Source organism: Trachemys scripta, chromosome 4 (genome assembly GCF_013100865.1).
Source record: "Trachemys scripta elegans isolate TJP31775 chromosome 4, CAS_Tse_1.0, whole genome shotgun sequence".
NCBI classification, from domain to species: domain Eukaryota; kingdom Metazoa; phylum Chordata; order Testudines; family Emydidae; genus Trachemys; species Trachemys scripta.
In genome coordinates, this window is record NC_048301.1 from 8,277,557 (window position 1) to 8,305,076 (window position 27,520).

The window sequence follows — 27,520 nt, forward strand, 5'->3', positions numbered from 1 at the left end:
TAGAGTTGGGTGGAAAAATCCCCATTTTTGCTTCTTTACTTTTGTCTTAGAGCCAAAGCCGAATCTTGTGAAAGTTCAGAAAGCTGGGGGAATTAATTAATTAATTAATGGAGATATCCTATCTCCTAGAACTGGAAGGGACCTTGAAGGTCATTGAGTCCAGCCCCCTGCCTTCAGTAGCAGGACCATGTACTGATTTTGCTCCAGATCCCTAAATAGCCCCCTCAAGGATTGAACTCACAACCCTGGGTTTAGCAGGCCAATGCTCAAACCAATGAGCTATCGCTCCCCCCTCTGCCATGTACCACTTTCTTGACTAAAGTTTTGAAGTTTTAGGAAGCAGCAGCAGCTGCTGGGAAATGGGGTTCATTGTATTTCAAACGATGGGCCACTGGATATTTCAGCATGGAGACAGACCTCTGCCAAGAGAAGGCAGGGGGAGATGTGTGTGTGGGGGAGGGTACTTGCTTTCCACCCGGCCCCTCACTACGTTTTTTCATGGCTGGAGAGGGGGTTGCACGTCCAACAAACACCCCAGAGCCCGGAGTTCTGCCTTTCAGCACTGAGGATAAAACTCAGCACGAAGGAACACTGCGTGGTTATTCTGGGCCAGCTCTGTCTGCCACGTGGACGGCTTCGTACCCCTCCGTGCAGCAGAGTTTACAGCGGGAAAGAGCTGCCTCAAAACCAAACCGAATGTATCTCAAAGCACAGCATATGCCAGCCAGCGAAACCCCCGCTGGTACCCCACGCACTCAGACTAACAGCTGTCGCTGTGGGCCGAATCCTGAGCAGATGAGGTCCTGCGGGGATCTATCATAATGGCACGTGCTTAGCAGGACAAAACAAATCCAATCCCTTCATAGTCATCTAACAGCAGTGGGAAAACTCCACCTGGGTGAAATGGGGCAAAGCCAGAGGCCAGCGGCGTTTTGCCCAGGTACACATGGCCTAATTGAGCTCCACAGACATTTTCTACAGGGCTGTGCTATTGGCGCACGTACAAGCCTGTGTGTGCTCACAGGAACTGTATCATTCCACCAGCAGTTACCCCCAGGGCCAGACTGCCACTTGGACCATGCGCCTGTGCAGAGGAGGAAAAATTCCCCTTGCTCTCTCGCACGGGCTACCGAGACTTTTGGTCTGGGACCACTGGAGTCAGCCGGTCATTCATAGAATCATAGGAGATTAGGGTTGGAAGAGACCTCAGGAGGTCATCTAGTCCAAAGCAGGACCAACCCCAACTAAATCATCCCAGCCAGGGCTTTGTCAAGCCGGGCCTTAAAAACCTCTAAGGATGGCGATTCCACCACCTCCCTAGGTAACCCATTCCAGTGCTTCACCACCCTCCTAGAGCAGACAAACAGAGAGCTTTGACTCCATCTTACCCAGGCCAGCCAGTGCAGGAGGTGGTACAATACACTGCCAGGAAATCACAACCCCCAGGGACCCAGGGGAAGCAGGGGAGGGTTGTGACTCAGTGACACAAGGCCTCTCAGGTCTAGTCCCAGTGGTGCAGCTCACCACTCCACTCATAGCCAGGCCTGTAGTCACATTAGACTGACACCCATCTTCCCTCCCCTTGCCGCATACTATTTTAGGCCATGCTGAAAGCAGGGGTTTTGCACCGGCAGGGAATTCGGCCCCTACTTTCAACAGGCCAACTGAGTCGAGGATGACTCGGTAGAGCTCACCTTCTCTGGAGCCAATCTGGTTGGTAATGGCGTAGCGCAGGACCCGTTCCTCATCGTTGTACAAAGCGAAGATCCGATCCACGCTCAGCTGCTGGACGGCAGGAACGTCCCTGTGGTGGCGGGCGGGCGGGCAGTCGTGGAAGGTGATGTTCTGGTGCAGTTGGTAGGCAAAGGTCTGGTTGATACTCCCAAAGGTGAGGAAATACTGCCGGTAAGCTGTGGAAGTCACGGCTGCAAAACAGTGCCAAGGACCCGGGTCACACAAGCATGCGGTAGCTTGATGAATTATTATTATTTGCACCGCAGCAGCTCCTAGAGGCTCCAATCACGGATCCAGGCCCTGTAGGGCTGGGCAATTTCCAAACCTGGAGTCCCTGCTCCAAGGAGTAATGCAACAGCAGGTGGATGAGCCCAAGCAATGGAGAAGGGGTGGAGGAGAGAATGAAGAAAGGAGTAAATACAACGTGTTTTCACAGACTAATTCTGTGCACTGATGACCATGATACTTTCACTCACTGGAGATGTGAGCACCGGGCTTGGGCCAGTGGCCTCTGGTTAGCCCTCAGCACTGCCATGCAGGAAACAGGGTGGCCAGGTGCCCGGTTTTTGACAGGAAAGTCCGGTCGAAAAGCGGACCTGACAGCGTCCGGTCAGATCTACTGACCGGACAACCGAAGTCCAGTTACTGCGGGTGGCGGAGATGCTGGGTCATCACCCACGCCGGCCCCTACTCAGCTGGAGCCGCTTCCTACGGGCGTCAGGTGGCTGCAGCTCCCAGCCCCAGCTCCGCGGAAGAGTCCCTCCTAACCAGGCCGGGGTGGGGAAGCCAGGAAGAGCAGAGAGCGACAGGGGGAGGGAGAAAGAGGAGCTAATGGGGGCGGGGCCTGGGGGAAGGGGCGGGGCAGAGGCAGGGCCTCAGGGAGGAAGAGGCAGGGCAGGAGAGATTCCGGCATGCTTGCGGGAGTGTTCATTTTTAAATATTACCAAGTTGGCAACCCTAGCAGGAAACCTAGTGATTTCACGAGGAAGCAAGCATGCACAGCAGGGGGGGGGGGAAGATAGGTGGGAGGGAGGCTTCCTATCGCTCAAGCGTGACTCCTGCAGCCACACCAATCTCAGACTACAAAATCCGAGTCAGGGCTCAGATCTGGATTCCAAACACCCCAATATTCTGGACTGTTCAGTTTCTGGCTTTCGGCTGATCCCTTCAGCGAGGCAGAGACCATCTGCAAAATTCAGGGGAGGATTTTGATCTGGGATTTGGACTCCATCTCTGCAGTCCAGCCCTTTTCGGCGGGGAGGACGTTATATAAGGCACAGAGTCCCGGAAATGCACCAAGTCCTTCTGCCTAGAAAAGGGAGGTGTCCCCAAAACCAAACGGGAAGCGAACGTCCTGCAAGGAAGCAGTTTCTCTGCAGATAACGGTGGAAAATTTAAAAAATGGCCACTGGTTACTGCAGAACGCTGCAGAATTCCAGTGTGCATAACATGCTGTGGGCAAACACGCTAGCCTGGCTAATAGCAGGCTAACAACATTTGCTCTGCAAAACAAAACACACAATGAATGAGATCCCGGGCACCTCCAATCATACCTGAGTGAGAGTAGTGGTAAAGTTCCTTGTACGGTGCAATGTGGACAGTAAAGTTCTCTGGAATAAAAGGCAACTGGCCCTGAATATGTGTCTTAATGCTTAGGTAATTTTCTGGCCCCAGGCCATCAGCTGTTTGAGTGATATGGACTCTCTCCTCTCCTGGGTAGAAGGTGACGTCCAAACTGTGGGTGAATTTAGCACCTACAATGAACAGGGAAGAAAATCAAGCTCTGTTTCAGCTGTTTTAATGGATAAACTAACGATCTTTTTACCCAATTCTTAGATTATATTTGAGACCGATAACATAAGCTGATCATTAGCCCAGAGCGGATAATACCGACCTTTTCTGAAGCCTTTGGATTCAAGAGGCTGGGTTTAAAGATCTGCATGTGCTAATATTACACACGGCCTCCCAAGCTCAGCACCACGTCACATGCATCTACAAAGGGGAGACTAATCATCCGAGGCGTTACCCAGCACGGAATAGGTTAACGCTGCTAGTCACTTGGATTCCAAACCTGAGTTCAGAAGTACTGACCGGATTTTTTGGCAATAATGTTTTGGGTGTAACGGCTGGGCCAACGCTGGTGTAATGGGATGACATGGAGATGGAGATTCTGCATGGCGTTTTAGCTTCCAAATCTGTGGGGTCTGGGAGCACCCGGAGACCGCACACTTACGCCCCAGTCCTCGGAGGTATCGTGGGGCCTACCTCCCACTGGCTACGGGCCTTAGTCCCAAGAGGGGAAAATGCCTCTTGCCCCTGTAGTGAACCCTCTGGGCCTTTCAGGAGAGCTCCAGAGAAGCCCAGCCAGAGGACAGTGAGTGTCACAGAAGGGGAATAAAAAGGAGGAACGGGGGCTAGGGTGCTCAAGGCTGAAAGGCACCGGGTGTGAGGAGAGGAGGGGAAGTACGTAGCCATTACACAAGACAACCTGTTAATACCCCTGTCACAGGGGTGGCTTGCCCTTGCGGGCCAGAGGCGCAAGGCCTAGCCAGGCCTGATTACACCTGTGTTGGATCAGGTGGTCCCACCGGAAGGGCAGCAGGAAGCCGCCGCGACAGGGGTCATGAGAGTTGCTGAGGCCACCAGGGGCAGGGGGCCTGGCTGTGAGCTGGAGCCAGAGACTCAGGCCAGCAGGGGAATCGTGACGGTGATGGCTGCAGTTCTGGTTTGCCGTATGGGCAAAGGAAAGAGAAGCTTGGCCAGGAGGGCCTGGGAGAAGGGAATGTAACGGGAGAGCCCTGAAGACGGGAGAAATTGTTAGCAGGGCATCGCAGAAGCACCCCGGCCAGGAGGGGGGGCACGGCAGGCAGCTGCCTGCCACGATCCCCCAGAAGAACTCATTTCCTCCATCAACAGAACCAGGCCCATAACTCAGGAGATTTAGAAGGTGAAAACAAGCAGAAGTCAGACGACACTGGGCGTTCCTGACGATTAGCTGTTCCACCCCACCCCTCTCACTCCTTGAAAGCCCCCCAAAGTCAATGGGAGAGGCTCCCCTGGGGGTCAGTGGGCCCCGGCCCACGCCCTGTTTGCAATGCTTACTCAACCGTGACTTACCGGTGACGCTAAAGCCGTTCTCGTAGCCTGGTTTTTCCAGAGCGAAAAGCCACCCGAAGAGACCTCCGATGGGAGTCAGCGGCATGAGCGCCCGAGCTGCCGGCGGAGGTACATGGCTAATGGCAGTGTAGGCTCTCCCATCGTTTCCAACGATGTAGGCATGCAAGTCAACGGCACTAAAATGTACAGGCGTTTGTCCCACCAGGACATTCCCACTGACTTTACCGTTGAGACGGTGAGCAGCCCCTGGGAAGAGGACACAACACCTTGGATCAGTCTCAAAGAACAAGTCAATGCCAGAAGCTCTGCAAACACCCGCTACAATTTACCTTCTGGCAAGCAGTGTCTGCCGTTCCCATAGAACTTGGACTGGCAGTGGCAGCAGAAGCCGGTGGCATAGTCGGTGCAGAAGGCATGCTGGGAGCACTGGTGGTGGTTCCGTTCGCAGGTTTCCTTGCTGGCGGTATTGTACGTGAACCCTACATCCAAAGCACAGGTTAGCACGTAGTAAGGAACCAGGCCTTAGCACGTCACCAGCTGCACAACCCTCTACTAGCGAAGCTGTACAAACCCGGACAAAAGCTTTCAGATCTTAAAGGAAATCTGACAACATCTGCCCTCTCGCTGTCGTTGTTTGGAGTGGGAAAACACAGCTGTCCCTTCAAGGTGGGGGGGATCCTGGGCAGACAAAGCTCCCACTGACTCCAAAGGGAGTTTAGCCTGCAGCAAGACTGCAGGCTCGGGGCCTGTGTCTTAAAAACGTTTTCCACTGCTGAAAACACAATAGGTGTTCCGCTGGTGAACAAGATGAGAGGTGCCCGAGAGACACAGCCAGTGTGTTCCACTGTTCCCCAGTTCTACCCAGGTGCCAGGCATGTAGTAGTGGAAAAATCCATCCCAAGGAGAATTGCAGCGGTACAGGAAACCTGCAAACTCTATTCCACCAGGGGGTCTGCAGCCAGCCAGTGTCCCCCATCCACAGGGGTGAATTCCCCCCTGCCCCAGACTTGGGATGGGTGACTGTGTGAATGATTAAACCCAGCACCTCCACTGGCCATTCTCAAGGGTGCACATGGGGAGATGTTCCTAATTAGCACCCTGTACTGTCGGAAAGGCCAGTTGTAAAATTCACGTAGGCTGGGAGGTTCAAAGGGGCTTAGGAAGTTAGGCACTCAACCCCGACTGAAGATCAAAGGGATTTTAGCACCTAACTCCTTAGCCCCAACTGAAAACTCCAGCCAGAATCCCTCCTAGCTACTGAGAGACACCGTCACCATTGCCTGGGCCCAGGCCAGACCGTGACCCCCTTGCAGATGCCACCATTCACTAGAGCAAAGTGGCTTACAAACCTGCAACCTTCGTGGGAATCGCCATAAACGAGCCGGAGTCCTTGCGTTCAGGGCAATCACCCCTGGGGTGACTTTGGCCCAGTGTACGTGCGCACACAACTACGGCCTGCCTAGGAGCTCTCAAGCATTTGCCTTGGTAAGGGCCAGTTCCTAACTACCCGTCGTTGCAACGGCTGAAAGGTTCAACGTCTGGATTTTCTTGCTTTTCCTGGGCAACTTTTTCCTCATGCAGCTTGTATTTCTCACCAAACAGCCGGGCTACAGTTCTTTATCCGGCAGCTGTTAAACATCATGCCTCATACTTCAGAAAGGCTGGAACCCCCAGCCCAGCTCTCTCTCTCTCTGCACATTAATAACAACTCCTTACTCTCCTTCCCCGTCACTCAGCTCCTCACGACTCAGGAGGAGGTCTGGCAGAGCTCCCCACGGCTTGTGCCAGCTGTCATAGGGACAGACAAGCGCAATGGGCCAGCCAATGCAAGCCTCTCACACAAAGACGCTACCTCCCGCTGTGACTTATTACCTTCTCCCACGTTCCCGCCCACCTTCCCCGATGTAGGACCAAGGGATTCGGCCCTGTTACCATGGCCTTAAAACGTCTCCAAAACGCTCAGATAATCTCCCCTCCTCCACCTGGTCCTTGTGGAGTATGAATTAAAGCAGAAGTAAACTTGGAGTTTGCTCTGTTCTGGATCATCTAATCCCTCTAAGAGTTCACACGGCTCCCCTGCCTTTTGGGAGCCGGGGTGGCCCCTCACACCTTTGCTGCAGGAAGTTAAACAATAAGATTTCTGACTATTACAAGCATGTGTAAAATGTGTCATTTCAGCAGTTAGTTCCCTGTGGTGGAGAAATCTCTCTCGCCCAAAGCCAGCGTAGGGTTATACAGTGATCCCCTCCCAAAATAACAATGCCCCTGCCACTGTATTATCTGTACTTCCCCACGCCAAACCTTAAGCTAAATCTCCCTTCCCGTTAATGTAGCTGAATTCCTGCTCTAGTTAAGGGTATCAGCACTTGGTGTCACTCTGCTTTCAGTTCACACTGCTGGGGCGAAGGTCATTTATTGCTCAGTGGATACGAGGTTTTAAATTCTGCGGGACATCGCCAAGTTAAATCGCTCGCTATGGGCCACCTCCTCAGCTGGTGCAAATCGGCGTCGCTCCCCGGACTCCAGTGGAAGTCCAGCTGGCTTCAATGCGGTTGATGCCAGTTTACACTAGTGAAGGTTCTGGCTCGATGGATCTTAATTTCACTCATGTCCCAATCAACAAACGAGTCTTTCCGGTGAAGAGTGCTTTAAATGTTGTTAGCTACAAAGAAACCCAACAGTTGGAAATCAATTACGGACACTTTGGGTTCACATCACTTACCCTCCTGGTTAAAGCTGCCGTCTTCGTCCACACCAACTACCTGCCTCCCACGATTAAAGGGAGGGGAGTTCTCTGGGTAGCCCTGATGCATGACCTCCCCCTGTGGGTAGACTGGAAAGATGTCCGTCTCGGACAGTACAGTGTCACTGTCTGGGTAGGGCTGGACATTGTCCCGCTCAGTGTTTGCTGGCAGCCCCTGGGTCGTTAGCTCCAGCAGGCTGTCCTTGGTCTCTAGTGAGGACGGGTTTCGGATTCCTGTTTCTTGGGAGGACTCCACTTCATCTTCCAATGCAGGAGGCGCCTGGGATGGCCCTTCCTTCATCCCATGCATTTCAGGAGAGGCCGGGTGACGGCTGGACACCGGATACGGCAATGTGGATTCCAGCTCCGAACCCAGCCTGGCCCCGGAGCGTCTGTACAAATCAAGTCTCGTGTAAACATCAGGCACCAGCTCGGTCGGGTACTCAACGTCGTCTTCTTCGTTCTCGTCGTAGAAGGGCTCGGCGTAGTCTGTGTCCTCCTCAGGATAGTCAGCCTCCAGGACGTTCTGCTCCAAGGTGGCACTGCTGAGCGTGCTCTCCAGAGGTTGCCGGGAATGCCCCATGGAAGGCTTTTCGCCAACTTGAGCTGGCATGACGTTGTCCAGCGGGGAGCTGCTGCCAATGTGGAAGGCCCATACGCCAGGAATCCCTGAGTTGCTTGTTCTAGATACAAATTACAAACAGTTACATGCAACTACTACTTACAGCTGCTTACAAATCACAGAGCGTCCCATCCAGCAACTCCTGCTCAGACAAAATCTCCCACTGTGCTCAATGGGAGATTTGCCTGAGGACAGACTGTACAACTGGAGCTACTGGTCGAAATGCTCAGAAATGGCTAGTGATTTGAGGGGCCTTGATTGGGGGGGAGGCAGCAAACACCTCAAACACCTTAAGGGGCCTGATTTTCAGAAAGTGCCAATTACTCCCCCTCTGAAAAAACAGACCCCTTTAATAATAATACCGAGCCCTTACCTAGCTCTTGTCATCGGTAGATCTCCAAGTGCTTTACGAAGGGGAATCAGTATCATTATCCCCATTTTACAGATGGGGAAACTGAGGCACAGAGTGGGGCAGTGACTTGCCCAAGATCACCCAGCAAGCCAGTGGCCAAGCCAGCTCTCCTGAGTGCAGTATTCTACCCACTACACTGCCTCCCTTAAGGGGCCTCAAATTGCCCCCCCTTAAATTGGAATCGCTCGTCCCATTTGAAAATTTCGGCAGTGATCTTTCTGGTACAGGAGAGGATCAATATTTTACGTCAGGAGGAAAAATCAAAGTTTATTTCTTAGAAAATCTCAGTCTATGTTTTCACAGCTGTTTTTTAATTCAATTTGATGAGCTCTACCCAGCCTGTTATTTGAGCTGCGCCAGGCTTAAATAGGCATTAGTGCCTTGTGGGGAAAAAAAAGTTTCTTTAGAAACAGTTGTGCTTTTATGTCACATTTTCTGCATTTTTTTTCTTCCCTTGTTCTTTATGGCTGAGGTCAGCTGTGTGCAGGAGAACAGCTGGTCCTCGAGAACAGAGATAATGTACAGAACGGCTGCCATTTCACGAGCTCAACGGCTCCCATTGTTTGGATGAAATCCCCCCTCTGTGCAGAAAGCCAATACCAGCCCTATATGACACGTAAGGACTATATAAGCCCAGTTTTGAAGGCTTCCCCGGTGTCCTGCCTCTCTGTACATGGGTGAGTTTCAGCCCTACTGAAGTCTTTAACGGGTTGGTGACATCACAATCACTTCCACGGCAACTGATTCGGATGTCTCTGGCTCTTTAAATTTCTCCGAATTCATAGACTCCTAGACACCTAGGGCTAAAAGGGAGCTCCAGAGGTCATCTAGTCCACCCCGGGTGCTGATGCAGAAGTAAGTACACCTCAATACGCCCTGACAGGTATTTGTCTAACCTGTTCTTTAAAACCTCCAATGACGGGGTGTCCACAACCTGCTTTGGCAACCTATTCCAGTACTTAACTATCCTTATAGTTAGAAAGTTTTTCCTAATATCTAACCTTAATCTCCCTGGCTGCAACATAAACAGATCACTTCTTGTCCTCCCCTTGGTGGACATGAAGAACAACTGATCACCTAAGTTCCCTGTAAGCTGCACGGCCGCGCAGCAGCCTATTTAGCGCTACGCAAGCGCTCAGGGAACCCAGCCGGACCTGCCATGGCCGGGGGAGGGGCACCCCTTCCCCGGCCCCCAACCGGCCGTGCCACCCCTGCCCGGACCCAGCCACGGCCGGATCGGGCCCAGCCGCAGCAATGCGGCACGGCCCGACCCCGGAGTGGCCCAGACCCAGGCATGGAAGGGGTGGCCTGGATCTGCTGGGGTGCCTATCCTGCAGCCTCAGAGCTCCCACAGCGTGGAGAGACACCTGTTCTTTCCCCCCCCCGCCCCCGCAGCCTAGGTGTTGCTGCAGGGAGAGAGTGCTGGGGCGGGGGGAGGGGGGGGGAAGTCCTCTCTCCCTGTGGTAGCCCCAGAGCACCTTCCTGCACCCCAAACCCCTCATTCCTGGCCCCACCCCAGAGCCCACACCCCTGTACCCCAACCCTCTGCCCCAAAGCCCCCCTCCCACACACTGAACCCCTCAGTCCCACCCTCATCACATGAATTTTGTTATGTGCACCAATATGAAGGTGGTGTGGTAACAAACTGCACATGGGTGGGAAAAATTAGAGGGAACCCTGCTGATCACCCTCCTCTTTATAACCACCTTTGACACACCTGAAGACAGCGAGCGTGTCACTACAACAATAGCCTGTTCCGCAAAACCTGGACTGTGTTCTACCTCACCAAAAGCGCCAAGGAGCACTGGCAAGAACAGATGAAATCCTGGAGCCGCTGAAGTCCATTGACTTCAGTGGAGCCAGGGCTTCACCCAACATATGGGCTTGACCAGTATCAATACACAACCCATCTAGCCTGCTTGTTTTCATACTTCCCATGTCTTAGTGGCACCTATTATGTCCTCCAAGCCAGCCAGCTCATCAAGTGATCCATCCCCTGTCGCTCAGTTCCAGCTTCTGGGAAACGGAGGCTAGGGACACCATCCCTGGGTCCATCCTGGCTAATCGCCATTGATGGACCTATCTTCCAGGAACTTATCTAGTTCTTTTTTGAACCCTGTTATAGTCTTGGCCTTCACAACATCCTCCGGCAAGGAGTTCCACAGGTTGATTGTGCGTTGTGTGAAAAAAATACTTCCTTTTGTTTGTTTTAAACCTGCTGCCTATTCATTTCATTTGGTGACCCCCTAGTTCTTGTGTTATGAGAAGGAGCAAATAACACTGATTCAGCTAGTCCAGTGGTTCCCAAACTTTTTACCTCGCAGCCTGTCCACACCCTCCCCACCGGGGCTGGGAGTGGGGCCAACACAGGGGTAAGGGGGTCAAGGCTGGGGCCACAGCTAGGGTGGGAGCAACACCTCAGCCAGGGCCAAGGCCGACCACCGGGACCCCAAGTGTGGGGCCAGCAGCCAGGACCAGCAGCTGGGGCCAGGAGCAGAGCTGGGTGGTGCTCCCTCCCGGCCCCACATGGGGGCTGGCCTGGGCCCCAGCCGCGCCCCACGAACATTCTTCCGCACCCCCCCAGGGGGACCTCTGAGCTAGTCAATACCTCTTTGCAATAACACAGGTAAGTAAACTGTAGGAAACCATCAATCAGGGCAACAGGATCGGTATGCGTTTCTGCGTACCAGAATCCCAAAGCAGAAGACTGTTTCCAAAGGGAATGTTTTCCCTGAGGCAGCCTCTGCTTTTAGCTCTGACAGATCCAGGAACCGGCATTTCAGCAGCCTGGGGTTGTATCTGATTAAATAGCCGCGTTATACAGACATGCCGTTCAACGCACTCCCATCCGCGCTACTTACTGGTAGAGATTTTTCACAGACTGCTCGCTGCTGGTGACAGTGTAATACGGCCCTTCTCTCTTCAGGTAATCAGTTTCGCCTCTGCTGAAACCCACTCTGGCTGGCAGCTCCAGTTGGACGTTGTAAGACTCCTTGGGCCGAGTCCCAAAGAACTGAAGGCCGTCATCAGGATAAAGGAAAAGGGCGTAGGTGTCGGAGTCATCATAGGCTAAGACTGCCTGGAAGGTGTTCAGCTGCAGAAGAAAGCAACATCACAAATGTACGGGAGACTTGTTAAACGGAGGCTTGGATGCGGGAGTCAACGTGAGAGAAAGCCCTGGAATGAGGGACACAAACTGACCTCACCTACATGTGACTTTGGTTTTGATGCAATTAGTTCACAGCAATTAAAAATAAAGGGCACATCAAAGGGGTTTGGAACTCTGGGACCAGACTGGGTGACATTGTACGGGGAGACTTTGGCAAACTAGTAAAGTGCCTGAAACCACTATGGCTTATTGTTAAAGGCGGCCTAGTCAGCAGTCTCAGCTTGACCAAGGTAGGAGGGGGGGGGAAGTTTTGGGGTGCCACAGAAAGGGCAGCTTGACCCCGCGTCCTTCCTGATAAGAATTGTGTTGAAGTTGCTGATACATGCATTTTAAAAGAGCAGGATGTGCCCTAGGAATGTCTATTGGGGTCTCAAGGCTGCAAACTCTGGAAAAACCCACACCTGGTTAATCAATAAACAGAAGGAGCCTCTTGCTTGCCCATTGGAACTGCTCGCTTAACAAGTTCTCTCTCAGGGACATGTCATTCTATTACTAATGTATAAATAAGGGAAAAAAGCTTGAGATAGTTGGACTCGTTTGGGGACTCTTTTTGGACTCTCCCTCTGGATACATCTTGCAGTCCCCACCGCAGACGGAAGATTTGGCCACCGGAAGCCTGCCGCTATGTCACTCGAAAGCCACACACAGCTTTGGTAATTATCAAGGGTTGGGGGTGTTTTACTAATCTGTTGCGGATGTGTGTAAGTGCTTGAGACTAAGTAAAGTTTAACTTTAAGTGAAAGCACTCTTGTGTTGTCCCGTTTGTGCCAGCCATCTATCGGTCGGACGGCTGTGTCTCCCCTGATTTCCTGACACCACCTCGCACAGAGTAAAAGTTACCAAGAGCTTTGGGTTGAAAGAATCCCGGGGAACAACATCTCCTGTGATGAAAACGTGAGAGGTAGGGACAACTCCTAGGATTTGGCAGGAGAGTTATACCTCTGAAATTCTCTGGGAATTGGGCATCTCATTCCCTTGGAAAATCCCACTCAAGTGCTTAGCCAGAAAATCTGTCAATAGCAACCATCTCTTATCCCCTTCTCCCTGTATGTCCAGCATTAGAATTATTACAACCCTCCACGTCTTGTTCATTGAAGGGAGAATTATTACAACCAGCACCTTTGGAATCTAGGAAAATAATTTAGTGTCACAATCTTGCGTGTGTTGCAAAATGATCCATAAGTGTGATATGTTCTGGGTGTTTAAAACAGGAAAGGGGGGAAATCGTCTCCCTGTTGCGCGCGCGCGCGCACACACACACACACACACACACCACACACACACACACACACACACACAGGCATTCAAGAGAAGAGAATGAGGGACCTGAATATTCACTGGAACTACAAGAAATGTGCAATCTGGGGCTTTTACCCTGAAGAGAGTCCTCCTAGCATATCATAGGAAACGCCATGTGAAAAAATTGGGACTGGAATGTGTTGCCAGAACTGCTGTTACCAACCCCAGCACTGTAGAGAGGAACAAATGCAGTGTGCGCCTTCCACTTTTCACGTGGTTTGTGTTTGACTGAATTCTAACATGGAATTCTTGCCTCAGCTCGCACAGGAAAGCAGCCAGAGATCGATAGTGGCTCACGAAGAACCAAAACCATACCACATTCTGCATTCGTTATTTCGTATGGGAGAGAGTTGGCTCATTGGCTCAACGGGATGTGGTTTAAATTGGGCTTAATGAGCTTTTTGTGTAATTGGTGCCAATGGTCCACTTCAAACAAGAATGATCAGTTCACACCACAATGATCCCATCATGAGGCGTTTCCACGGTTTGGAAATCCAGGCACAAACTTCTACGGTATTGCTCACCAGCCAGTCAGACCATGAGACTCACCATCTGTCCATAGATTAGTCCTCAGTCTCCAGACATGTTATGTGTGAAACAAATTTTGCTGGCCCCAGTCACAGTCCCTAGGGAGCAATACAACCCAGCTGGCAATCTCTGGTCAGGACAGCAGAGGACCGAACAAGGGCAGGAGAACAGGGCTGCAGTCAGGAACAGAGTTCACCCACCAGACCCTGTGGGGACTGTGGTTTCCTCAGCTCTTTCTCCATTACCCACCTGCCTTTCACACGGATCTGATGTTCAGACATAAATGACCCTCCCAAGACTGTCAGTGTCCTCGCTGGGGTTGGGGGAAACCGTGTTACATAAACAGGGGCTGTGCTTCTGTCCAACTGAGATAGGAACAAGAGAGACACCTGAATTTGCCACTGTGAGCCAGGAAATGCCCCTGTGAAGTCTTTTTGAGCATTCTCCAGCTCCAGGAAGACACATTGTTATTAACGTGAGGCTAGATTCTGCTTTCATTTATACCTGGAGTCTCTATCTCTAGTCTCTATATATCTATATCTCTAGTCGTAGAATCATGGAGATGAAGGGATCTCAAGAGGCGGGCCAGGCCCATGTGTTGAGACAGAGTTAAATATACCCAGATCAGGGGTTCTCAAGACAAATTTTTTGGTGGTCTCAGAGTGCAGCCATCCATTCTTGCTGGTGGCCATTCTCACACTTTTTCCTAAGATACTTAATTTGCTTTAGGAAAAACAAATAAATATGCACATAGACACGTCCAAATCATTGTAATTTCTATATGGCTAGCTAGTAAGTCTGCTGTGAAAAGTGATATTAACAAACTTACAAGGATCACTTTTCACAGCAGACTTACTCAGCCCTGGCAAGCCTGGGGACAAATTCAACCCTGGATAAGGGTCGGGGGAGGCAGCGAGGGTTGGGGACGACAGGGTGGGTGGGTGGCCAGCCAGGGGAGGCTGGAGCATGAAGCCCTGTGGCCAGATCCCAAAGCCCCACGGCTGGGGAACGGGGCTCAGGGACAGAGCCCGAAGTTCTGCGACTGGAGCCCAGGGCCTGCTGCCACACAGCCGGAGCCGAGGGCTGGAACCTGAACCCCCGCAGCCAGAGCCTGCCGTCTCCCCAGGGCTGAAGCCCAAAGCCTGAAAGCCTGAGCTCCACCACCTCTGGGACAGTGGGGAACTCACTGGCTGCCTGCTCCTCCAGTGTTGTGTCCCAAGTGTCTCCGGAGGGGGGCAGGGCCCAACCCCTGCTGACAGCCCCAGCAACAGCAATCAACACCAAGGCAGTGCAGTCAGGAAAAACAGGGAGGGGCCTCTACTTTGCCATTCCCCCTCTCCCCCCATCAAAGCCCAGGAGATTGTGGCCACAAGAAAAGCCCCTTGGTGGCAGCATTTGAGAAACGCTGACCTAGACCATCCCTGACAGGCGGTTGTCCAACCTGATCTTAAAATCCTCCAAGGATGGGGATTCCACAACCTCCCTAGGTAGCCTGTTCGTGTGCTTAACGACCCTTAGCCTTAGAAAGCCTTTCCGAACAGCTAACCTCCATCTTCCTTGCTGCAGATTAAGCCACTTCTTGTCCTGCTGGATGGAAATGGAGAACAACCCATCACTGTCCTCTTTATAACAACCTTGGACATATTTGAGGACTGATATCATTTCCCCCCTCAGCCTTCTCTAGATAAACATGCCCAGTTCTTTCAACCTTTCCTCAGAGGTCAGGTTCTGTAAACCTCCTCTCCTTTCTGCTGCTCTCCGCTGGACTCGCTCCAATTTGTTTGCGTCTTTCTTCAAGCGTGTTGTCCAAAACTGGCCACGGAACTCCAGCGGTGGCCTCAGCAGCGCTGAGGAGAGGGCAACCATTAACTCCTGTGTCGTCCATACGACGCTATTGACGTCAGAGGAGCTACTCCAAATATACAACAGGATCCGGTGAGAGCAGAACCCGTTCCAAAACCCGGAGATTGTCAGTTCACGATCACTTAGGCTATGTCTATGTAAACCATACACCTCCCGGGCGTGGGGTTCTGTCCCATCTAGTGGCACCGAGACCACGTAGCGAGAGATTAATGAGTCTGCTCTACAGCCTTCGATAAGAGCCACGTGGCTTTTAGCTCACCCAGTAGAGGCTCATGCACTAAGCTTCAGAGGTCCCAGGTTCGATCCCGCCTGCGGATGAGTGGGGCCTGTTGGCGTTACATCTACATTAGCAGTGCTTTACCAGCTAACTATAATCCTGATGTGGACGCAGCTATGCTAGCAAAGCCGCAGTTTGGATGAATATTGTAAAACCCCTATACTGGTAAAAGTGCAAGTTTTGCGGCTATATCTAAATTGTGCTGGCACAGCTCTGTCGGTCGGGGATCACAGCTATGCGTGCAGAAGGCTGTAGTGTAGACATGGCTGTAGCCCTTGTCTACACGTAGGTTTTGTACCGTTATGGATGTGAATTTTTTCCCAATATAGTTCTACTGGTACAACCCCACATGTGAACATAATTATATCAGTATAAAGGTGCCTTATACCAGTGTAGCTTATTCCTCTTCCCAGTCACTGTATGATATCCCAGTATAAACACATTTATACCGGCATAACTGTCCCACCAGTGGCTTGGTACAATGTGTGTGTGCAGACAAGGCCCAATGCACTGGAAAAGAAGCTGCTAATTCCTCAGAAGGTGAATCAATATACCACACGTCTCCTTGGAGCAGATGTTCCTTGTAACCAACACCAGGCCAGATAGCTGGCCCATGTAAATGGCGTTGCTCCAGTCAAGCCAGTAGACCTGTGCCAATTTACACCACCATTGTCTAAAAACTAGTTATAAGCAGGAATTTTTAGACTGACCAAGGAGCAGCTCCAGTTAGCGAAGCGCAGAGGTGCATCCCAAAATTAAAGTAGGTCTCCAGTCCATTGTCCTTGGGTGAAATTCACTCTGGGCAGCCACCCAGCACATCCACCTCCCTATCTACGTCTACGAGACCCTCGTCACCAGAGTATCTGAGGACTTCAACACTATTTGATTTCATCCTCAGTCCCCATCTGAGGTAGGGCAGTGCTATTAGTCCCGTGGGAAACTGACGCATGGGGTGGCTTAAAGGACTTGCCCGAGGTCATACAGGAATTCTGTGACCCAGACAGGAACTGAGCCCAGAGTCCAAGTCCAGTGCCCTATCCCCATCCTTCCTCCTCAAAATAAGTGCTGAGCAGGTCTCGGGCTGGCCCTTTGCACAGGGCTGAATTCACCACTCGAGGGGCGATCAGCCACAGAACAAGCACTGCATTGTTTCACTTGCATGGCTCCAGGATGAGACATTCATCAGCTTCAACGCTACCCTAAACCAATTCCACTTCCCTCCCTTCCTCCCAGTGAGTTATTCCCCAGCATGCATTCCCCTGCAATGGGGCTCTTCCATCATTTTTCTCTACTTTATCTTCTTGGCTCTTAACCCCAGCTCTTCTTTTCCTGAGCACACAAGAAACTCCTCCACAACATCGGATTTTTCCTTCACAACCAGGGGACTTTTATCCTTCCTGATCCTTCTGCCTTCACATAATCTCCCAAACTCTCTCTCCCAACTGAGCACCGAGTCCTGGCTTCACATCAACACCCTTGATCAGAAGAACATTGGGAGAAGAGAGAGAAAACACATCATTGGCCACATTCTGGACTCCGTTAGGTTGCTAGCTCAGTGGACCCTCTAGTACAATATCATCAGGACCTGTATAAAACTGCTGCCTCTATTACCCAAGTGCGCTGCTACCAGGTGGGCATTTCGAGAGGTCCTGAAAATTTGGGGTGAAATCCTGGCACCGGTGAAACCAATGGGAACTTTGTCATGGACTTCAGCAAAGCCAGGATGTCACCCTTAATCAGGTGCAGGTTTCCTCTGAATGTTCTTCAGCGCGTTCATGATCAGCGGGCGTTCACAGCTAGCCCCTCGCAGAGTAACTAGTCCTAACTCATCCTGAGTGAGCTACCTGGCAGGACAACCAACCCACACCCCTGATATGCTGAACTCCTTTGGACTTGCCTTTGAACCTGGCTTCTAGGGAGGAGGGATAGCTCAGTGGTTTAAGCATTGGCCTGTTAAACCCAGGGTTGTGAGTTCAATCCTTAAGGGGGCCATTTAGAGATCTGGGGCAAAACTCTGTCTGGGGATTGGCCCTGCTTTAAGCAGCGGGTTGGACTAGATGACCTCCTGAGGTCCCTTCCAACTCTGATATTCTATGAACCTTTCTACTGTATTCTGAGTAAACCCCAAACACAATTCTCCTGTATCTCACAGCTATAACCCCATTGACTGCTTTGGAGTTACTCCTTCTTTGCACCAGTGGGAGAGAAGAATCCATCCCCCAGTCTCTACTAAAACATATTTTTTCTGAGTTTTGGGCTCACTGATTTAATGAGGCTGAATCTCTGTCCATCAATTCCCCAGCTGGAAAGTGCATAATAATACTTCCTTTCTCACTGTCTTTGTCTTGTCTTTTCATACAGGCAGGGACTGTCTCCTGCTATGTGTATGTACCAGGGTTAGTATAACACCAACAGATCCCAGCTGTTGGTGGGTGGGATCAAACCTAGAATCTCTGGAGCTAAACACATGAGCCTCTACTGCAGGGGTGGGCAAACTTTTTGGCCTGAGGGCCACATTGGGTTTCCAAAATTGAATGGAGGGCCGGTTAGGGGAGGCTGTGCCTCCCCAAACAGCCAGGTGTGGCCCGGCCCCCAACCCCTATCCAACCCCCCCTGCTTCTCGCCCCCTGACAGCCCCCCCCCCCGGGACTCCTGACCCATCCACCACCCCCTGCTCCCTGTCCCCTGACCGCCCCTGGACCCTCGCCACCCCATCCAACCCCTCCTCTCCTTCCTGACTGCTCCCCGGGGACCCCTACCCCCATTCAACCACCCCTGTTCCCCGCCCTCTGACCACCCCACCCCCTATCCACACCCCTGCCCCCTGATCACCACCCCCAACTCCCCTGCACTCTTACTGCACTGCCTGGAGCACCGCCCAGAGCACCGGGTCAGGCCGCGGCTCTGTAGCTGCACTGCCCGGCCGCCCAGAGCATTGCGCCGGTGGTGGAGCGAGCTAAGGCTGCGGGGGGGGGGGGGAACAGCAGGGGAGGAGCCAGGGGCTAGCCTCCCAGGAGTTCAAGGGCCAGGCAGGAGGGTCCCGCGGGCCATAGTTTGCCCACCTCTGCTCTACTGCATGGGCTAAAAGCCACATGGCTCTTAGCCAAAGCTGTAGCAGACTCATTAATCTCTAGGTGGTCTAGGTACCACTAGAGGGGACTGTGTCCCACCAAGCAGGCCTGGGTTATGTGCTTCCCCTAGCCGAGGAAGAACACCCCAAGCTTCAGAGACTTCCCAGTTGATATCCCCGACGAGGCCCCACTTGTAACACTGCCGGCAGGTGGGATCGAACCTGCAACCTCTGAAACTTAGTGCATGAGCCTCTACTGCGTGAGCTAAAAGTCACCTGGCTCTTCGGTGGCTGTAGCAAACTCATTAACTCCAAGTGGTCTAAGTGCCCCTAGAGAGGGACAGAGCACCACACCCAGCCGGCATGGGTTACACTAGCACAAAGGGGCCCTGCCCTCAAAACGGGTCCTTTAAGGGCTGCTGCAATATAAGAACGTAATGAGAATGACCTGCTAGTGTTTTATTGGGGGGAAGGAAGGAATTTAAATTATGATTAAAAGCCTTTCCAGAGAAATGATGGAAAATGAAATCCTATTAATGATCCCCTTCTAAGTGTGACGATGAGGGTAAAGCCACGGAAAGATGCCCTCCCAAGCCCATTTGCCTTTGGCGTCACTGACGCTCAGCAGCACGGACTACTCTTATTACAGTAATTTCAACAGCCAAAAAAGGGCCCCAGCTCTATTTGCAGAGTTTCCTAGCATTTCCACAAGGCGGTCATCATCCGTCCTCTATAAAGGGAGTTTGTTGTGAAGGACACACCCCCACACTCACAACCACAGGCATTTAGGACTATGCCCCAGCGACAGCAGTTCAGCAACACAAACAAAGCTACACAGAAAAAGATCTCCAAAGGGGGGGGTGGGGGGGAAACACTCTACAAAGCCGGGCAAGGCAAAGCCTGGTGCAACTTCACTGCAGTCAACAGAGTTTACTCTGGGGCTTGAGTCTGCTCACTAAGTCCTCACTGAACAAACTGAGGATAATCAGACAGGATCGCTCCTAACGTTTGCCAGAAGGTTTAGGGAAAAATGGGACAGATAAGAGGGATGGATGGAGTGTAAAGGACAGAGGTCAAAGAGCAAGAAAGGTCAGCTCAGAGCTTGTTACTACGCTGATCTCAGTGGAGTTTGGCCATTTAACACTTGTTAAAAGAGCCAGAGAGGGCAAATTCCACCTCCGTGCAGCTTCCCAGAGCTCCAGCTAAAGGGGTAAGTCAGATTTCAACTCGTTTCACTGTGCAGGCTGCCAGAGACCAGACCGCTCACAAACACCGTTCCTGTTTTCAGTTACTTGATCAAGATCGTGCCAGTGTATAAGAACACTGGGGAGAAATGTCTGTGAAATGCTGTTCCTAAACAAACTAAGTAGCAGCATCGTTAGCAACGGTATATTGATCCAGCATTGCCACATCTTGCGGTTTTATCGCAGGTCTCATCTGGTGTTTATTTTAAAGCCCCTGCTCTTGGAATCATGTGATTCTGTGAGAATCTTAACTTGCATTTAAAAAAAAAAATGTAAGGTTCTAACTCTCATGCATGCGGAGAAAAGCTTGAAAATGTGACCATAAAGGTTCAAAACCTAGAAAGCAAATAGAACCCCCTTTTTTAAAAAAAAAGCCTCATGATTTTTAAGCCACTCATGAATTTTTTTGAGTGGGAGAGGCAGATTTTTGAACACTTGAGTTCAACAAAATTGTTGCTCCTGGAGTGAGCTATGCTTGGCATGTCACAAGTAGCGGATATTTTAATTAGGGATTGTATGATTGTTTTCCCTGAGGCATACAGCAACTTCCTCCTTCAAAAAGAACACATTTTTCTTCACTCCCATTTGGTACCAGGTTAGGAAGTCCTGAAATACTGTCGCTCCATTTCTATCACACTCTTTCCCAAAGCAGCCATAAAAACCCTCAGCACAAACCCCACCGGTGACCCACACTTCCTATGTCAGACCAACATCCTGCAACGGAGAGGCACTGGCATGGCACCAAAACCAACAACTGGGCCAGGGGGCTCCAGCAACAGCAGGCCTGCTAAACAGGACTTTTAAAGAAGATGCGTTGAGTGGAGGACTGCACTCCTGATCCCCGCTTAGCACAGCCTGGGATTTTTCTTCCAGTCAATCAGTCAACCTGCAGGAGACCCACTGGGTCCATAGAGGAAGCCGGTGGATGAATCAGAGATGCATTGCCAATGGGAAAGAGGCACTTCGACAGCTTGAAAAGCAACGGACATTCAGCCAGACTGTGCCTCTGTTCATCACCAGCATGGAGAGGCAGCAGATACAGCTGATAAACAACCTAATAAGAGCCCATGGGAAGAGAGAAAGAGAGTCTATTTGTAAGGTTCTTGGGGTCTTGGAGCAAAGAGGCCAGGGGGCCAGTGCTTTGGAGATCTCTCAATCCTAAAACAGGCTGTTCGACATCTGATGCTGGAGCTGAAGGAGGAGGTGCAGAAAGGCATTCATGGGGAAGCAGCACTAGTCTATATGCTGTATGGCTGAGGAGAGTAAAGGTCAAAGGAGACTTTGTTTTCTGAAGACACCCTTGACTGTTGCAACCTCTTAATATGACAATACAAGTAAGTGCAGAATAGTGACATTATCTCACCACACGGCAATGCTGGGCCACATTATCTCCAACTCAGGACCAGGCTCTTCTATTTGCCTTCTCATCATCCAAAAACAAAAGGATGGCCAATGAAATTGAAAGGCAGCAAATTTATAACTTGATTAAAGGAAATATTTTTCATATACAACGAGTGGCTGGTTAGCCTGCGGAACTCATTGCCACAAGGTACCAGCGAGACCCCGGGTTTAGCAGGATTCAAAAAAGGATAGGGCACTTGTATAGACAACTGGATAGCGAGAACATTCAGCGTTACATTACAGTAGAACCTCAAAGATACGAACACCAGAGTTCCGGACTTATTGGTCAACCAGACACCCTCTGGAACTGGAAGTAATCAGGCAGCCTCAGAGACAGACAGACAGAGATAAAAAGCAAATACTTTATTGCCTCTGGGCTTTAGCTTGCTCCAGACGGAGTCAGAGCTTCTGACCCTCGGGAGCACTGGGCTCAGGATTTTAGACCTGGGGGAGTGCTGGGGCTCGGGGCTTCAGCCCCATGGCTCCGTTCCCGGCTTCAGCCCCGTGAGGAGCACTGGGGCTCGGGGCTTTAGCTACGAGGGGAGCACTGGTTTCAGCCCCCGGTGCTCCCCCTGTAGCCAATGCCCAGGCACCCCTCCCCCCGCTCAAACCAGGAGCAGAGCTGTGGGGAGTTCTGAACCCCAGTGCCCCCCCCCCAGGACAGAAGCCAGGAATGGAGCTGCAGGGCTGAAGCCCTGAGCCCCAGTGCTCCTCCCAGATCTAAACTCCAGAGCTCTGGTGCTCCCAAGGGTCAGAAGCCCTGACCCCACCCCCAGCCCTAACACACACACCCACCCTTGGCTGTAGCCCCAACCCTCCTTTCCCCTCCTCCCCTCCCAGTGGATTAAGTGCAGAACGTCTTGTTCGGAGTTAAGGACATTTCAGAGTTACGGACAACATCCATTCCTGAGGTGTTCGTAACTCTGAGATTCTACTGTAATATAATTTTTTTTTAAAGTTGAGGGGGGATATATGCAGTGTAGATGTAGCCATGATATAAATATCATATGTATCTATAAATATTATAAATAATCATAGAAAAATTCATGCTTCAGGGTACAAACCAGCTCCTAACGGATAGGGCCGGGAAGAAAACTCCCTACTGCAATTTATTCAATAATTGCCCATCTCTGAAGCCTCTGGTACTAGTCACTGTCAGAGACAGGGATGCTGGATTAGATGGACCACTAGGCTGACCTGGGATGGCAACTCCTATGTTCCTATCATGTTGCAACAGGATGTTAGCATGTCATCAGCAAGCTGCACGCAAGCAGCTCAGAACAGAAAATCAAGGTATTTTTCAAGAAGTTTTTCTCGGCAACCCAAACGAATTACAGATTAAAAAAAAAAAGGCTTTCAGGGCACATGAGAGATGTGCAAATAGCACTGTAAAAGTCAAGCAGGGGGGCACTGACAACACTAGGAGCTCCCTAACCCCTCAGTAAGGAATCAGACCAGTGAAACAGCGTTCATCATGACAGCAATTTCCGCCTTCATGGGCCAGAGCCATGAAATGACTTGGGAATCCAAGGGCTCTGAATCTAAAAGCGTTTCAGTCTATTCATGAGTGTTATCAGTTCATGTCACTGAAAAGCATGCATCACGGCAGGAAGTTCTTGAGACCAGATCTAATTGGTGCCTACTTTTCCATACACAATATCAACCCACGGTGGAAATTCTGAAAGCAATGCCCCAGAGACATTTGTTAATGAGTAACTTGGAAAACAAACCCCAGAAAAGGAGACTAGGATCCCAAATCATTAACAAAATGTTCGGAGTGGTTAAAAAAAATAAAATCACAAACCCTGGGCCAAACACCTACTTGAGATACTCACAAGTATCAGTCCCTCTGAGCCAGATTCTGATCTCAGTTACCAATGTAAACCCAGAGCAACTGTACTGAAGCTACATTTGCAGCTGAACCTTTCAGCAAAGACCAATGGGAGATTTCTGCACCACCTCTAACTAATACCATCGCCCGGAGCATTCAAAGCACCTGGTTGGTTTTCTCTTGGTCTATACTTTAGCCCCTTTGTTTTCAGTTTAAACCGACTTTTACTGAAAAAATCCCGGGTTTTACAAAAAGTATTATTCGTTTTTTTCTGATTTTCACCCTACTTTTGTACCATTAAATATATAAAAAAGTAAATCGTTTTATTAGGAAAATACATCTATGTCATGCAATGGATTGTAGTACGATAATACTTTAGTCTGTGTGTATATGCAAAGCTGTGTGTTGAAGTAAGGCTTTGTATTAGTCTAGAAGATACACACAATAAACAAACAGGCACACACACAAGCTCTGAAGTGCGTGCGCATCTGAATGTACTGATGAATATTACGCCCACCATGTACACATTTCAAGCCGTAAGCAGATAACGGTTTAAAGATCTGACACACTAACATGGGAAGAAAACGAAAATCCGTCTCAGAATACGTTTCAGAACACAAAGAAGTATTCAAGATTTAAAAACAAAAAAAGGCGAAAAGGATGAAGGCGAGTGTATGCACTGCAAATGGTGTGGCCCAATATTAAATGTAAATATTTATAGGCTAATAGTTCTAAGTCTACAACCGTAAACTGTTTATTCGAATGAAAAGATTTATTTGGGGATGAGAGATGTATTGTTTTTTTAAACTCAGAGGTGACATTTGTTTTCCGTTCTGTTTTAGTTCTGCAGCAAACCACATTGAATTCCATTCATCAAAGCTTTAAATGGAAAGGTATTAAATTTATTAAAATTTATTTTTTTAAAGCTACTGAATACTTTTTCCCCCTGTCCTTCCCTCCACCAAAATAAACCCTGATATTTACCCAGAAAAATTATTAATTGTTTTTTCCACCGCTTTTCACCCGTTTTGGTTGTAGTAATAAACACCGATAAATTCCCAGGAAAATTAACTATAATAAAAACTGAAAACAAAGGGCCCCATCAAGGTCTTTGCAGCAGAGACCAAGTCTTTGTATATGTTGAGTGGATGCTGTTAGTAGTCAAATTATGATAGCTCATGACCGTTGATTTTCACCACTGGTGTTTGCAAGAGAGATTGTGAATCCCTTGTGAGCAGTGAGTGACAACAGTAGCCCAGCTGACTTCAAGAGGACTCCTTGGAGTAAGGGTCTCACAGTGGGTCCTTAAGCGTTTTGTGAATGGTATTCTAGCCTCACCATGCGAGATCCAAGCTGTGTTGCCATCAGCTGTTCAATTGTAGACACTCTAGACGGTGGAGTTTGGGCTGTGACCCTAAGTCTGAGCTCTGGTTCAGCTCATGCTCCATGAGGGGTTAGAGAGCACACGAGTGAAAGTCCAGGTCTTAGGGTATAGGTCTACACTGCACAGTTAACTCAGAGGCACTTTAAGCCCAGGCTGCGGGTGTGGGTTAGAGCCTGAACTCCACTTTAACTCAGGTTGAAAGCTGATGAGGGTTAAATCACTCGAGTGCTGATAGTCCTCCAAAGCTCTTCCCACAACTCCCCCAGAGGACAGACAAGTTTTTCAGTAATTGACCTAACTTACAGGGAAAGAATCCTAGAGTGTCTCAGCACAGAGAACCCTGGGATCTGCACCCAGACACACATGGGTGAGGGTAGAAACACTGGGGACACAGTAATGCAGGTAGGACTTTGTGTAATCCACACATCTCCTGGGTGTGGTGTTCTGTCCCATCTACTGGCACCGAGACCAGTTAGAGAGAGAGATTAATGAGCCTCCTCTACAGACTTAGCTAAGAGCCATGTGGCTTTTAGCTCATGCAGTACAGGCTCATGCACTAAGCTTCCCAGGTTCGATCCCGCCCACCAATAACCAGGGTCTGTCAGTCTTACATTTGCAGTGGGCATGCTCACACCTGAGTGAGACTAACTAGGGTGCTCAGACCCTGGTGCCAATCACCTGGGATAACTGTGCAGTGTAGACATAACCTTAGTCTGGAAAATTGGTACAGATGCTCAAAAAAAACCAAAAACAAAAAGAAACAGGGGCCATCGACCTGGGTTACATTTGCCTGATGCATTTCTGGTTAGAAACCTTCTCCCAGCCACATCTCTCTCTGGAATTACACTGTTTCTTCAGATCCCAATGGGATCACAGCAGCTAACATTAACATTGGTCTTACCTTCTTAGAGGGCTCCGAGTTTCGAGAGACTTCCTCATAGGCACCCACGTTCTCCCAGGTGGCGATGAAGGCATGGATGGGAGTGAAGGCAGCGGCGGCTGCACTAGGAAATCCAGCACGGATAAGGCGAGCGGCCTGGCCCAGTACCTCGGTGGACTGATCCTCCCGGTAATAGATCTTCCCCCTCCCGCCGCTGGTGTCAATATCGGACAAGAAGGGGGCGATGGCCGGGAAGTCGGTGGGGAAGTCGTCGTCCACGTACTGGGTCTCTCTGGGGAAATCCTGGGTGGAGATGATCCCATTGGTCCCTACCTACAAGAGACAGCAAAGAATTCTACTCACAGCACCCTCCACCATTCGGTCCACCCTCACAGGACTCCTGTCAACAGGCAGCAACAGCTGCAGTGCAGAAAGATCCCATTCACTGCAACACCCCCGCCCCCCTCTGCATCACCAGTTCCTCCCTCCGAACCAAGTCCTTCCACCCACCTCATCCAGGGGCTTTCAGTCCAGCAGGGGCCCCACCACAAGGGACCTCACTTACCCAACACTGCAGGGGGGGACAAAGACCTCAACTTCCTCCCTTTCTTCTCTACCCATGTGAGCTCCATCCCCAGCTGTAGGCTCACTCCAGGCAACCCCCACACCAGAGGAAACAGCTGGGCACAATGTTTTCCAGCACCGTTAGCTAGACAGAGGAGTAGGGGTAGGGATAGCTGGGTGAAAGGGGAGCATGTAGGACAATCGACGGATGCACCAAGTTCTTTGCAACTTCCCAGGACAGGACTGGGCAAACTACGGCCCACGGGCCTGCGTCCAGCCCATCAGACCTTTGAATCTGGCCCTCAAGGTCCTGCCGGGGAGCGGGGTTGGGAGCTTGCCCTGATCCGCATGTGCTGTGGCTCCGCGCAGCTCTCGGGAAGCAGTCCCCCGCCTCCGGCTCCTACGCCTAGGGGCAGCCAGGGGGCTCCCCACGCTGCCCCCCGCTCCAAGTGCCGGCTCTGCAGCTCCCATTGGCCGGAAACCACAGCCAATGGGAGCTACAGGGGCGGCACCTGTGGAGGTGGGGGGAGTAGCCCGCCATGCAATTTCCATACCCAGATGTGGCCCTGGGACTAAAAAGTCTGCCCAGTCCCGGACCAATAACCCTGCTGCGGGCTGTTACTAGCCCTTCAGCTCTCGTTCTAGCCTCCAGCCCCGGGGTGACTATAACCTGGGCAGGGCGGGGGGGGGGGGGGGTGCCCGGGAGCCGCGGGTTCGAGCCCCGGGCCCGGCGCTTAGCACTCACATAGAGGTGGCTGAAGCGCGTCTCGTAGAAGAGCAGCGGCTTCCCGAGCGGCACCACGGCCGAGGTCTCGTCGTCGCCGTCCTGCAGCAGCCGATCGCCCCGGGGCGCCCCGTAGGGGAGCAGCTCCCGCCGGGGCAGCGCCGCCGCCGAGCCCAGCAGCAGGCAGCGAAGGAGCAGCAGCGCGGGGAGCCCCATGCTGGGGGCGGCGGTGGCCCGGGGCTCGCTCCCCTCCCGGGCGGCGGCGGCGGCAGGAATCTGCAGCCCACCACGTCCGACCTGAGCTCCCGGCGCTGTCCTGGGCCGGGGCGGGGTCTCGGCTCTGCCCCGGCGCCGCCATTGGGCGCCCCGAGCCCGGCCAGCGGCCAATCACTCCCGGCCCCAGCAAGCCGGAGCGGCGCCGCATCTGGTTCGTGTTAAGCCCGGCGGTGCCAGGAGCCCGGGGCCAGCTGGAGCCCGGCGTGTGGGGGACGCAGGGGGTCCCCCGATTGCCGGGGGGGGGGAGAAGCAAGAGCCGGCCCCGCTGGTGCGCTGCACACCGGATTATGGGGGGACAGGTCGGGGTTAGTCTAAGCCCCTCTTTGTAGGGGACTTTCAGCGACCGCCCCCCGGTAGTGGGGACTGAATCAGCCCCATGCCA

General features: G+C 51.4%; 1 protein-coding gene across 1 annotated transcript in view; it reads right to left on the reverse strand.

The window, feature by feature from the left end:
- The window catches only part of NID2 (nidogen 2), a 52,771-nt gene extending 25,598 nt beyond the window's left edge, over positions 1–27,173 (reverse strand). Inside the window, exons 1-8 of the mRNA XM_034767724.1 lie at positions 26,884–27,173; positions 25,596–25,907; positions 11,490–11,722; positions 7,574–8,277; positions 5,181–5,330; positions 4,852–5,097; positions 3,288–3,488; positions 1,695–1,925 (exon numbers count right to left, since the gene is read on the reverse strand). Coding sequence (XP_034623615.1) covers positions 1,695–1,925; positions 3,288–3,488; positions 4,852–5,097; positions 5,181–5,330; positions 7,574–8,277; positions 11,490–11,722; positions 25,596–25,907; positions 26,884–27,078 — 2,272 coding nt within the window. The 5' untranslated portion in view covers positions 27,079–27,173. The remainder of the gene's footprint in view (positions 1–1,694; positions 1,926–3,287; positions 3,489–4,851; positions 5,098–5,180; positions 5,331–7,573; positions 8,278–11,489; positions 11,723–25,595; positions 25,908–26,883) is intronic.
- Between the last annotated feature and the right edge of the window lie 347 nt (positions 27,174–27,520).